This window comes from Globicephala melas, chromosome X (assembly GCF_963455315.2).
Source record: "Globicephala melas chromosome X, mGloMel1.2, whole genome shotgun sequence".
Lineage (NCBI taxonomy): Eukaryota > Metazoa > Chordata > Mammalia > Artiodactyla > Delphinidae > Globicephala > Globicephala melas.
The window spans coordinates 115,109,283-115,123,356 of record NC_083335.1 but is presented as its reverse complement, the minus strand read 5'-3'; the positions used below and the strand labels follow the sequence as shown (position 1 = coordinate 115,123,356).

General features: G+C 44.4%; 1 protein-coding gene across 13 annotated transcripts in view; it reads left to right on the top strand.

The window, feature by feature from the left end:
- FRMPD4 (FERM and PDZ domain containing 4) overlaps positions 1 to 14,074 on the top strand; it is a 797,331-nt gene that overhangs the window by 696,470 nt on the left and 86,787 nt on the right. For all 13 annotated transcript variants that reach the window (XM_060292295.1, XM_060292298.1, XM_060292294.1 and 10 more), the window contains one exon: positions 3,779 to 3,881. In XM_060292295.1, coding sequence (XP_060148278.1) covers positions 3,779 to 3,881 — 103 coding nt within the window. The remainder of the gene's footprint in view (positions 1 to 3,778; positions 3,882 to 14,074) is intronic.

The window sequence follows — 14,074 nt, the reverse complement described above, 5'->3', positions numbered from 1 at the left end:
CACCCCATTGCTGTTGGGCTGGACCAGGTGACTGACTTTGGCCAATGGCATGTTAGCAAAGATGACATAAGCAAAGGCTTGTAATATGCTTGTGGAGTTGAGCTCGTTTCTTGGGTTTCTGCCACGGCCATAAGAGGAGTTTCCCTGAAGTGGCTATTACCCCTTCACAGCCCGAGCCCCAAAATGAACACGTGGGGCAACCAGCCTGCAGCCTAGAGCTAAGTACAGGCTGACCTTCAGTGTACAGCACAACTGCCCAGCCCAGCCTGCCCTTGATCAGCCAATCCACAGTCACTCGAAAGACCCATAAGCATGAGAGGAAACCCTACTGGGTTTTGGGGGTGTCTTGTTATACAGTAAATGCTGCCTGATACAGTGTGTGGCACATCTCTTAAATTCTACCATACGGTCAGATAATTAACGTACTTGTTCTCAGTCATTCTCAGTATATAGATGTTCCACCATGAGCGCAGCTGAATGTAGTGGACTGTGATGCCGTTGCCTGATGTGGGCCCCTTTGCCTTCCAGAAACAGTGCTCTAATGTTTATTTATTATATGTATTTATATACTTATTTTAATGGACTTGTACTGGCTTTCTTTTCAGACAAAAGGAAAGTATCTTCTATGCTGTCTTTCTCCGGGATTTTGCAAATCAGTAACAGAGTTCAAAAGTAAAACGCTGTAGTCAAGAGCGCAGACTATGGCGTCAGACCCCCTGGGTTTGATGGACTTGAATCCTGCCTCTGCTCCTTATTAGGTTTTTTTTAGCTTCCGTGATAACTCCCCTACATTTCAGTTTGATGTAACTTCTCTATATCCTTTGGATAATGAGGATCATAGTGTCTACCTTCTAGGGCTAAGGGAGGGAATGAAATGCATTGGAAGGGTGCCAGGTACATACTTAGTCCAGGAATGTTTATTATTATTATTATTATTAAACTCTAAAATATTTGGTCAGTTGAGTCTGTCAGTTAAGGGAAATGAAAGCCAACTAGTGAGCTAGTATAGATTATTAAAGTTGATTCCATTTTTCCTCATTTTGACACACTCTGCCCGAGGGCAAGCACTGCAAATACAGTCAACGCCTTTAGGCTTGTGCAGGAAAGCGTAAGTTCCCTGTTCACTCCTACCGCTGCCTCACCACACAACTTCTTACTTTGTCTGCTGAGCTTTTTATTTCATTAGCTATAGATCATAGTTGTTGAACTCAATGCAACTGAGAATTTTATTCTCAAAAATAAAAGAGATTTGTTGTTTTTTATAATAATGAAATAATCCATATGCTTTCCTGAAAAAAGGAAACAATGTAGACAGTATAGAGTTTTTTAAAAAATCACCTGAGTTTCTACTACTGAGAGTTAACCATTATTAACATATATAGAGAGAGCATATATATAGTAGACAGTTTTGTGCATACATTTGCATATAGTATGTATCTCATATACATATAATGTATTACATGTATATATATGTATATGTGTGCATACACATATTTTTTTCCTAAATGGTGTCCCACTTAGCGTGCAGTTTTGTAACAGTGGGACACTTTAACATCTCTGGTTATGGGATTCTCCAAAGTGTATGTCCTCCCCAGAGCCAACTGGAGATTTGGGTCTGGATTTTCGCTTTCTTGTATTTATCGCCTTATTATTCCTTCATCCTTTTCCCTTCCTTGCCCTCAACTTTCCTCAGAGTCAGACTCTCTCACCTACTGTTCGACAATTTTGAGAAGAATAGAAAAAGTGCAAACTAAGGTCAAAGAGCACTGTTTTCAGTCATGTTTATGAGTGAAAATGCTGGTCACATAAACTGTGTCTATCATAAAATGACTCTACTGAGTGATTCCAATGATAAGTGATTCCAATGGTAAGACCAGATTTTTCTATAGTAGACAAGCCAGCTTTCAGAGTAAAGGGCATGAGCGTTCTCTGAAGTGTGCCCCTGTTTCATGTTCTGGAAGGAACTGTGTGTTGCTTCCTCCCATAATTCTTGCTCAAACGAGAGTATTTCCATTTGATCAGAAGCATAGGTCAAATGTAAGACGAAACCCTGTTCATCTGCACATGGTTTTCTCATCAGAGGACTAGTTAACATCACTCTCCAAACAGTTCAGACTTTTTTCTGTATTTGACCAGCATCTGACGTCTAACCATTTCTTTGACTGAATTTGAGTCATTGCTCACATGTAATCCAATCGTCATCAAAACTCCCTCAGGTGATTTTCAGAATTCCTTATGTGTGCAAACACTGAAGGTGTTTAGAGTTCCCTCATCTTGAAATGAATATGAGTTCCATATTCTGGCTGTGAAGTGTTCGTTTCAATTACTAAATGAAGTAAAAGTGATAATATTTGAAAGATAACATTTCAGCTGTGCCTAGTATCCAGATAGACCTCTGGAAATAAAATTAAAATCCCAGTACCATATAGCACCAGATCAGTATTGGGGAGTAATTCCATTAGACACGTGAAGATAATCCATATTATCGAAGCATTTGTTTTTAGGTCTTATTTAATACAGATGTGTGCTTCATGCAGCTGTGTCTTTATGTGTCAGGAGACCTGGCAGTGACCAGTTTTTGAGTTATAGGAGCAAGTTCAAAAGAGATGTTGGCCACCTTGAACTTGGAAGTGTCCACAGACCTAAGCTGACATCCAGTTCAACCCTTCCAGGCAATTCTTTCCCCTTTGTGAGCCTCAGGTATGTCATTATATGCAAAGGATTATAGCATTTAGAGAGGTTACTAGTTAGAACACTTAGCCTGTTGCCTGGTACACAATAAATGCTCAACAAATATTCGTTCTCTACCTCCTCCTTGGAAAAACATTTGGAAGAGGCTGTGACGGATCAAGACAAAAACATGAGTCCTCTGTGGTCACACGTGAGCCCCGCCACAAACATCCCAGCACAGTCCAAACCACAGAAATGACCAAACGCCCTCATCTCCTAGCTGACACAGGGGACTGCTGCTTCTTTACCAATGCCAGCTTCCTTCCTCCCACCTTTTAGGCAAGAATTATTAAAATGCTCATGATAGAATTACCCCCGCTTGCTGAGAGCAAAGCCCCACTTTCTTGAACCCTCCTCCCCAAGCATGTAAGTCAAGACCCAATCCTACAAGTCCTTCCTAGCACCCTCGTGTTCAGCTGCCTTACGGGCCACCACAGAGTGCCATTTCCCTGGTTGTACAGAGTAAGTAAATGCAACTGTGTTCAAATCCAGGTGTGCTCAGGTGGTCGCAACTCTGGCTGCCGGGGGTCAACTGACTGGCTACCTGTCGGGGGAATACCTTCTTCTAAGGGTCCCGATACTCAGGGTGTGGGCAGCTGGCTGGCAGCCTCAGCAGCCCCTGGGATCTTGTGAGACATACATTATGTCACCCCGCACCCCTCCTCACCTACAGAATCGGTCTGCAGGGCAACAGGGTCCCAGGTGATTGATTCATAAGCCTGTTAAAGTATGGGAAGCATTGCCAGTCTCAGCCTTACCTGAGAAGTTTGAGAGGAATGTTGATACCTGAGTCCTACCTCCGGAGCTTCTGATGTCATTGGCCAGGGTGCAGCCTGGGCCCCAGGAGCTTCTGCAAAGCTTGCCCCTTCCCGGTTCTGTCTAGTGTGGAGAAGGACGATGGAGAGAACACCCATTCTCTGGGTGGGTTTTGTTTTTGCTGAGAGCACCCATTGCTCACAAGGAATCATGACAGGGAGAGGAGGCTACAGATGGATGGATGACCAGTGGTCTGTCTTCTCACCTGCTCTTCACTCTCATTTGTCTCCAGGTGGCCCCTCCGAAGGCAAGCTGATCCCGGGAGATCAGATTGTAATGATCAACGATGAGCCGGTTAGTGCCGCGCCGAGGGAACGGGTCATCGACCTGGTCAGGTAGGCGACTCACTCACTGGGGCCCCGTCCGGTGGCTGTGCAGCTCTGAGACCTCACCCCACGGAGGAAGCGCTTCCCATGGGCCACTTCGGGGCAGAAACACCAGCTGACACGTTCATCTTGAAAATGCTGTTGGCACTGCCCTCTAATGTAAAAAACCAGGCTAAGTAAGCAGAGACACGTACTTGCCCACTCTGTTAACATTCGGGGTACATAGGCTGAATGAAACAGTCCTATTTCCATTGCTCCATCCAAGGGCTGCATTTTGGTTTCCTTCCAAAATTACTAACACGTTGATATTCCATAATCAAGGAGATCAGCATGCAGTACTTTTCTAAACATAATCCCATGGATACACAAACATACAGTTCACCGATTTTTCATGCTTGACTGATTCATTACTGAATTTTGAAATCTTCAACAAAGGAAAAAGGAACATTAGGTCAAAAGTAGGACAGTTTTGAAAATGTGCTTGGTTTATTGGTTTAGTTTCAGTGTAGATGTACATCATTTGTTATGTGATATTCTTACGGGGGCGCCAGAAATGTATTTTATGTGATGTTAAAATATTGGTCAAGAATCTTCTTCGAAGCCCACCAGAGTTATACTCCCATGGTGAATTTAGGACAAAAGGGGTCTTTAGAAGTTTTCCCGATGAAGCTGTGTCTGTTGGATGCGTGGACCCCCTCATGCTGCGGGCACTGGGGGATACTGACTGGCTTGCGTGGCATCTGTCTTTTATAAATGGATCTTTTGAGGCGAGATGGAATCAGAAGTTAAGGCTCTCAGAACACTTCACACCGAGAAGGGGATCTTCGAACATTTATGCTCTCTCATAACAAAAGGTACCTCTGTACCCTGAGAAAGGCAAAAAGTAGAGTATTTCTGGGGTTTTCTGGAGAAAGTTGCTTTCCCAAGCCTAGTTCAGCTTCTGCTTTACACTGAAGTGCTGGATGGTCACACCTCCTGGGAAGAACTGGGACAAGGGTGAGAAGACAGAGAAATAGAAATAGAGAAGGCCTACTTCTAGGGTAACCGACCGTCCCAGTTTTAGCAGGGAAGGGCCCACATCCTGAGACGGCCCTCTGCCCCCCAGATGGTGGGCCTGGTCACCCTACTTTAGTGTAGGCTCCAGAGAGTGGAGCCCTCGCAGCTGGCTGGCAAAGTGCCTGTCCTCATTGGGGCGTCCAAATCTCTAAAGGAAGTTCCTACATGGGAGCGGGCCCTGCGCCTCGTGTTGGGCACCCGGGGGCACTCACCGCCATTCTTCCTGGGGACCAGGAACACAAGGGTCAGGAGCGATGCCGCATTTTGTGCCCTTGGGAGGGAGCTGCAGTGTGACCCACTGGAACCACTTCTCTCTTGAGATGCGTGTGGGTGTCAGTGGGAACACACCTCGTGCGGGCGGGCTCTGAGCCTTATGTGGGCTTGCATCCTGGAGCGCCATGCTGGGGCTGACGACAGGTTGCACGGTCATCGTGTTGTCCCCTAGGCACACGCTTCTGTGATCAGTCCTATTGATTTCTGTGCTCAGAGGATGGCAGAAGAAATAAACTATCTCTGTTTGTGTTTGCTGTGACTGAATTGCTGGCTGCAGGACAGAAATGGAGAAAAAGCCATCTAAGCATGTGATCATGTCCTAGCCATCCTTCCAGGGCATTTAGAAAGATTTTTTTTCCAAAAGAGATTTTCCCTTCTGGTTTAACGCATTGTGGAAGAAAATGGCATCTCTGTAAACAGAAGTCTCTATCGGACTTTTTATGTAATGGAGCTCAATGAAGATTTGTTGGATAGATGAACCAATTAAAAGAAGGGAGAGCAGACAACAGCTTGTGGTCCAAATCCAGCCTGCCTGCCACCTGTTTCGGACAGCCCAGCAGCTAAGAATGGTTTTTGCAATTTTTAAAGAGTTGGGCCAAAAATAAGAGAATATTTTGTGACACAGAGAAATCATATAAAATTCAAATTTCAGAGCCCATAAATAAAATTTTCTTGGAATCCAGCCACACCTGTTCATTTACATATGATCTAAGAAGGCCTTCTCCCTGCCGTAGCAGAGCTGCGTACTCGCGGCAGAGAGCTGGGGCCCGCAGAGACGGAAATGTTGACTCTCTGGCCTTGCCTGAAAAGGTATGCTATACCCTGCTTTAGGAAATATTAAGGTAACCAATCACATTTTCTTTGGTTAAGTCAGATTTAGATTAAAACCCCAAATCATATACACAGAGAATTTCTCTCCGGATGGGGTTGTGATTAAAACAAGATTCCCACATACTTGATGACGGGGTTGTGTTTGAAATGGGTTGGCGTGGAAATCATGCATGCTTTTTAAGCAAGTACAGAAAACTCTCTTGCCCTTGTCACAACCCGTCCCCTCCCCATCCCCGGAGTTGGGGAGAGAGAGCTGAGCCCTCTCTGGGTGAACTGTGGCTTCTCTGATTAGCATTGGCTGTCGCCTCCCTTCACGTCCCCAGTACCTACGTGCTGGCTCTTCTGTGAGGCTCATCTGTGGGTTCTTTGGTGGCAGGAGAGGAGAGTACCCTCTTGGCACTAGCTTTCCTACAAGACCTCTTGGGTACGGCACCAGCCAGACCGGCTATTCTTCAAGATGTCCACTTGACCTCATCCCAGAGGGGACGACGTGAACTCTCGTGGCCTTGCGGCCTTCTCACAGCTCCATGGTTCTCCCCAACCCTTTCCAGAAGGAGAGGGGGAGAGGAGGAGGTGGCTGGCAGTAGCTCATCACTTTGGACCTCCTCTTAGAAAGTTCTGGCGAATGCCATTTGTTTGCAGTTGACTTTAGAATGTGATCTGAGTGTCCCTTGGCTGGTGTCTCACTGCTAGGTGACAAGGACACAGTTTGAATCAGGAATGATGCTTGATGTTGTAGAATCAGGTGACCTGGATCCCGAGTTCCGTGAGAGCAGAGACCTTGTCTGTGTTGTCCTCTGCCATGTCCCCACAGCCTGGCCCAATGCCAGGCCCATAGGAGGTGCCCACTAACGATGTGTTGAGAGCAAGTGTGCTCTGAAGAGCGCTCTTCGGAAATGACCGATTTAGATGGTTTTCCCCAAGCCCTCCTGCAGCTGTTCTGTGAGTTTGAATGTCAGCTAATGAATCCATCCCTCAGAAAAACATTCATTTTATTCACCGGTTTATCACACGTTCTCCGGCACATACTATAGATGCAGGCCACCAACCTAGGCACCCCATCCACGGGGACAGGTGAGCCAAAGCCTTCAGGGAGCTTACGTGACACCTGTTCAGGTGGGACCTCTCAAGACGGACAAGTCCCCCATTGGCCACTTGAGGGAATTGTCAGATTTGAAAGGATTTTGCTGGTGATAAAAACACATCGGCCCAGATGCTACTGAGGTGGTGAACACGCCATCCTAAAACTTACTCCCTTTTAATCTCAAGGCAATAAATTTAACTTTATAAAAGTAACAGGGTGCTTTATTTAACCAAAGAAATCTAAGTCCAGTGATACAGTGCAATTCACACAGGTGAAATGCAGCTGGTGTGGAGTTATTGTGTTGAAGAGCAGATACCTTCAAATTCATTAAACCAGAATTTTGAAATAATGTATTTCTTCTCAATAATGAAAAAGTTAATCCATTAGAAAATTTTCCTGTGCCTTCCCATCAGTTTAGTCATCTATCTGCCGTATGTATACTAACCTGAAAATTCAGCTCTTGTAAAATAATCTCTTTTTTATTAGGCTTCTCAGCTGATATTAACATCTGTATCTTACACAAGATAAAGTCCCTTTCTGTTTGAAAAAATGTCTCATTTTCTTAGGCACTGAGGGAATTTGGGAAAACACTCATCATTTTAATAACACTATCAAATCCTCTCTTTAAAAATTGGCATCCGTTTACTTGCCTACGTGGTTTGGTCTTATTTTGTTCTTTTTTTTCCCATTGCCACATCTGCTCATGGATCATTTTTTGGTTCCAGATACATTTGTGTTTCTTTGTGGATTATTTTTCTTATCATTCGGCTGCTCTATTGTAAATTTTTTTTTTCTTGAGAAAATGAAAGAGTTTCTTGGAGACCAATTTACTGCTATAGTAACCACATTTGGGTTTTTTCATGTATCCTCAAAAAGAGCTATAATTGCTGCACTGAAATTAGATGAGTTCCGTTCATTTCATAGTTTTCTAAATTTTTAACTCTAACTCATACTTTGTAGTGGTGGAGGAGTGAAATCTTTGAAGAATTCATGCCCTTTGCAAATTACCATATCTTTCTTCTTTAGAAGTATCCAGGGATAATTTCCCTTGGCTTTTCACTAGACAAGTTAACTTAAAACAGTCTCCAAAATTTTATTTTTAAAAACTATAGCGTATAATTGCTCATGGACATTATGATTCATGCTCCATCCCCCGAGGCTAGCCGATCTAATTAAATTCATTTTTAAATTTATTTATTTAATTAATTTACAGTGCTCACAATTAGTGAGTATTACCAAGTAGCAAATGTCATGTAGAGTGCTGGGAATGTATAAATACCTAAAACATGATTCCTGCCCTCAAGGAGGAGACTTCTAGTTAATTGCACCATATTTGGGGGGCGGGTGGTGTTGGGTGGGAATGTTTGGTAGGGGTGGACAAGGACACGCAGGGATGTAGTGATGTGGTAAAGGGTAGCCGCTGGCCCAGTGTGGAAGGGCAGGTTTATGCATGGAGAGAGGGTCGTAAAATAGATCTTCCCCTTGTCTCTGGGAGCCCCAGACCCTCCTGAAGGACACTCCCTTTCCAGCTGGCAGACATGGAAATATCCATTGCCCAGATGCCGTCCTGGACCACAGTCTCAAAACTTCCTCCCGCCGTCCCTCAATCACCTCATCAAGGCAGCAGCAGAAATCTGGCTCACGTTAGGTGGGAGGTGCTAGTCTCGGGATTCGGGAGCCACCTGAGAATCTGATAAACACCATGGACTTATATACCTCCACCCAGAAAACTCCACATGTCTACATAGTCTTGCGTGTAATATCAGAACGTTCCTTGACACCCCCCCGCCCCCCGAGGCCAACCCCAGTTTCAGAGCCCTAGCAGCTGACTCTGGAAATACTGGCTCCCTTTCCATTGTAGCAGTAGAAGCTGAGGGCTGCCCACCCCATAATAAGAAGGCCCAAGGCTTGAACTGGAAACTAGTTCCGCCTTCTCCCCTCCTCTGAAATGGGGCAGCTAACTATTCCTCCATCTGTCTTCTCTCATCACCTAAGCTGACTATTCCAGGTGATCTAATTAATGAGCAGTGCTATAGCTATGGCCCCATCTACACAAGGTTGCCCGCATCTCTCACCCCTTCTCTACTAATAACCTGGAATTGGAGAGCTTTTCTTGGGAGCAGTAGGGTTCCTCCGATAAGAAAGTAACTATAAGAAATAAAAATAGATGATAAATTACTAATCACTACTTAAATTCACAGAGGATAAGAACACTAGTTTTTAGTAACATTCCTTTTACCTAAGTAACTGATATACATAAACACATGCCAACCAATGTGAAATATTCATTTTAAGACCAGGAAGATTATTCGGGAGGACTTGTATTTTCCTGGAACACTTACGTCCCTACAAAAGCAATGAGCCAACTCACTTCTACAATCAAGATCAAAGCTTTGTGTGTAACTGTTAAGGGTAACTTTTTGACACTTAAAAATATATATTATTATAATATAGTATAAAGTAACATAAATATAATAATAATTGTTATTATCCCAACTAATAATGATGATGAGATTTAACATGTCTTAAGTCCTTGTTATATGCTAAACCTTCTGCTAAACACTTTTCCTTAGTGTTAAGACCAGCTATACTTATGTGGTATATGCTTACCATGCCCTGTCCTGAGTACTTTCTGTGTATTAAAACTCATTCGATCCTCACAATGGTGAATGGGTACAATGCTTACCCATTTATTCTAATTTAAAGATGGGAAAATTGAGGCACAGGGAGGGTAAGGGATGTTCCCAAGATCCCATGGCTAGTAAGAGGTGGCGGGAAACCCAGTCTGGCTCCTGAGTGAATGCTCTTAACCCGACCATCATGTGTAGTCCTCACAAGAGCGAGCAAGTACTGTTAATTGTACTCACATAACAGAGTGTAAACTGAGGCTTAGAGAGGTTGAAGGAGTTGCTCAACCTGGGCACTTGCTCAGGGCCTGGAGGGGGGCACACAGTGGGAGTTGAAGAAAGCCAATACAACTTACTGGGACCAAGCTGGCTATCTGGCATATCAAGTCCTTACTTGGTGGGCCCAGCAAAGAACAGAGCTGGAAATGAGCTCCAGAACCTGGGTCTTAGTGCCTTCACCCCATAGACAGCTCCACTCCAATTTTGGATTAGACAAAAATAGCCTGTCTCCTATTCCAGGTTGGCCAAACGTTTGCCTTGATTTTAGTAGAAAGCACTCAGGAGTACCTGCTCGTTGAGGTCAGCGGGAGCCTGGCAAGCTTAATAGTGAAATAAGCCATTTAGAAGGGACCCATCTAACAATGAGATCTGTCTTTTTGTCAGTCCCTCCTCATCGGAATGATAATGGAAAGTCAAATCAGATCATGTTCCAGGAGCACTGTGTCTGCAGAAGAATATATTCGGAAGGTCACCTTCCTGTATAATTTCAGCTGGGCTTAGATGCCTCACGGTGCTGCGTAGTAAAAAAAACAAAGCAGAAACATCTACGGAGCATCTTGCACATAAAATATGCATGATGATGTATGATATAATAAAGCCTTATTATAGTAAACCCAGCAAGTACTTTCAGTGGAAACACAAAGGAACAGCCCCTTGGTATGCTGACACTACAGATTGTGGTCTCACCTAATACAGACTTGCAGCATACACATTTTCTGATAATTGGAAATTACAGATCCTGGGGAGAAAGAAGTCGGCGATTCTAGAAGATGGAAAATGTGGGGAAACGTTCTAATGTGGATAGTGTAGAAAAAAGGATTTGAGTCCATAGTTCATAAAGGTTATAATGACATATAATGATGAAAATGAATGAGAAAAATGACTTCACCCAGATTATTTTAATGTCCCTTAGATTTTCATAACCATCTCCCACTCTCTCATTAAATCTCTCCATTACTGTAGATACTTTTATGTGACTCATATATGGAAAATAAATGTTGGAGATGGAAGAAGCAGAAAAAAATTTAAACTAGGGCATGTTTTCAGTTATCTCATATGGTTGACACTACCGCATGTCTTACCTTGTATTAACTTAACAAGTACCTTACTTGTATTAAGAAAAAAAATGGAGGAAGATAATTATTGGCCTTACGCCGTGTTCCTTTAGAACTACAAATTTATAAAGTCTTCCATGCCCTTTGTATAAGTAGCTGAAAAGAAAAAAAAAATATCTTGGTGAGCCTGTGATCAGAACATGCTTGGGATCAAGGTATAAGCCTCATTCCCTAGAGATTTTAGTAGAGGGTCTCAGGTACTCAAAGCCAGATCCTGTTTTTCTGTTTGTTTGTTTGTTTGTTTTGTTTTTTAATTATTTATGTATTTATTTTTGGATGCGTTGGGTCTTCGTTGCTGCGTGTGGGCTTTCTCTAGTTGCGGCGAGCGAGGGCTACTCTTCCTTGCAGTGCGTGGGCTTCTCATTGTGGTGGCTTCTCTTGTTGTGGAGCATGGGCTCTAGGCACGCAGGCTTCAGTAGTTGCAGCACTCGGGCTCAGTAGTTGTGGCTCGCAGCCTCTAGAGCGCAGGCTCAGTAGTTGTGGCGCATGGATTTAGTTGCTCCACAGCATGTGGGAACTTCCCGGACCAGGGATCGAACCCGTGTCCCCTGCACTGGCAGGCGGATTCTTAACCACTGCACCACCAGGGAAGCCCCCAGATCCTGTTTTTACAGGCAGCACAGTGGAGGGTGTGGTTGGTAAGAATCTCAGGCCATATACTCAGATGTGCAAGAAGTGTATTGTTATTTATCTGTTATCTGTAATAATCCAGATTTTATTTCAAATCCTTATCCTAGTATATGGTCAATTCATCCCATTTTCCATGGTGCTGAGTCTACATTTGGGGGGAGGGGGTGTAATGGGAGGAGGCACTGGGAGAGGTGAAGTGTGTCCCCTGTTTGGCCACGTCGTCCATCTCACTAGAATTCGCTGAGATATCTTTGTGCCCATCTGGTCCACCTTTGATCACTCACGTAGGCAGGGAATCTACTGTGTCATTCCTTGTCCACTGCTGTCAACCCTTCCGAAGCCATGTCTCTGTCATCTTGGGTGCACTTGCCCCTCCTGAGCCATACTGGGACACTGAATAATTCCAGGGCTAATTCCCTCCAGGATCTTGTCACCTTCCGGGTTCTGACTAGGGAAGAAGACACCGTCGTTGTGTTCTTTAATCCCACAAGGCTTTGTGGAGGTTCCTAAGTGACTTTTCCCAGAGGATCAGCTTCTCAAAAGAGGGGGAGCACGCCTGTCCTTTCCCAGGCACCCACAAGTTGGTGCTCTTCTGCTCGCCCCAAGACTCTCTCCATCCCCCCCAGCCTCTCACTAGTCCCCGTTCTGGAGAGGAGGGAGCTTCACTCTCATTTATTGAATATCCTTCCTAGCCCTGAGCTCCTGGAACCTATGTATTTCTCTACTTTCTTCTGTAACACCCCTGTCCTGCAGTGATGAGTGTTTTGTGGTCTGGTCAAATGGTCAAAGAAATAGAGCTGACCAAACAGAGCAAAGAAATGGGCCTGGAGGTGAACAGCGGCGAATACTTCAAAATATTGTCCTGCTATGCATTGAGAAGACATATGGTGTAGAGATCAGAAGAATCTGAATTCAGGTCCTGCCTCTGCGTTAGATTAACTGTGTGTGACCTTGGGCAACGACTTAACTTCTATATCCCTCAGTTTCTTGACCTATAAAATGAAGACCTACCTCATAGCATTGCTGTGAGAGTTCAGTAAACCACAGTGAGTAGAGCTCTTAGCAGGGTAAGAGCACATGAGGAACTCTTCGTAAATTTGAGTTACTGTTGTCTTTGTCCAGGTCACCATCAGCATCATCACTTAGAATGTGCACTTCTAAGGCTTTGTCTAAGGGTCGAAGGAGGTAATGTACAGGGGCGCGCTTTGTGACTTGTCACCAGCTGGTCTCTGTGTGTCAGATGCCGTCATTGCTGCTCCTGGGAGATTGGAGCACAAACCCGGAAGTCAACCAAAACCAGAGAGGATCCTGGGTAGAAATCTCATCTTTTAGATTAAAGATAACTTGGGAAACAATCAAAAGCCCTGAAACTCAGGGTTTGCAAGGGCATCCAGGGCTCATCCCGGGGGTGCTAGAACCCAGCAGTGATTGGCAGTGAACTTGACTTGGGACCACACAGGTGTGCAGCAGTGGGATGAAGTGTGCAGTGTGTTGTGGTGGGAACAAGAGTATCATGTCAGATGGGCGCAGGGGGGGTGGAAATACGCAGGGCTATTGGCGTGTGCCCTCCTGAGGCTGACATTAGGTTAGGAATGACCTAAATCAGGGGTCAGCAAACTTTTTCTGGAAAAGACCAGATAGTAAATATTTTAGGCTTTGCAGGTCATGGTCTCTGTCACAATTCATCTCTGCCATTGTGGCATATAAGCAGCCATAAATAATATGCAAACAAACAGGCATGGCTGTGTTCCGATAAAACTTTATTTACAGAAACGAGTGTGGGCCGGATTTAGCCCATAGGCTGTTGTTTGCCAACCCCTGACTTAAGCCAGTGAAACTGAAAGAGACTTGATCTGAAGATAAGAGGACATAGAGGCAGAGAAATAAAGCAGAGGGTGCTGGACATTTTTTTTTTTTTTTTGCCAGCAATAATAATAAAGATAAAGCAAATGATATGAACTTCCTGGGCACCTAAAATCCTTTTTGGATGGTAGAGAGAAGGGAAAAAAATAATGAGACAAACAAATAGATAAACATCAAAGACTTCTGTGATGCTTTTCCTGATCCTCCCTAATCACCCCCCAAAGTAGTTAATTACTCCCATGTCTTGATGCACTGAGGGGTGTGTGTGTGTGTGTGTGTGTGTGTGTGTGTGTGTGTGTGTGTGTGTGTGTGTTTGTGTGTGTGTGTGTGTGTGTTTTGGGGGGGGCTGCACCACACAGCTTTGGGATGTTAGTTCCCCGACCAGGGATTGAACCCAGACCCTCAGCAGTGAAAGCACAGAGTCCTAACCACTGGACCACCAGG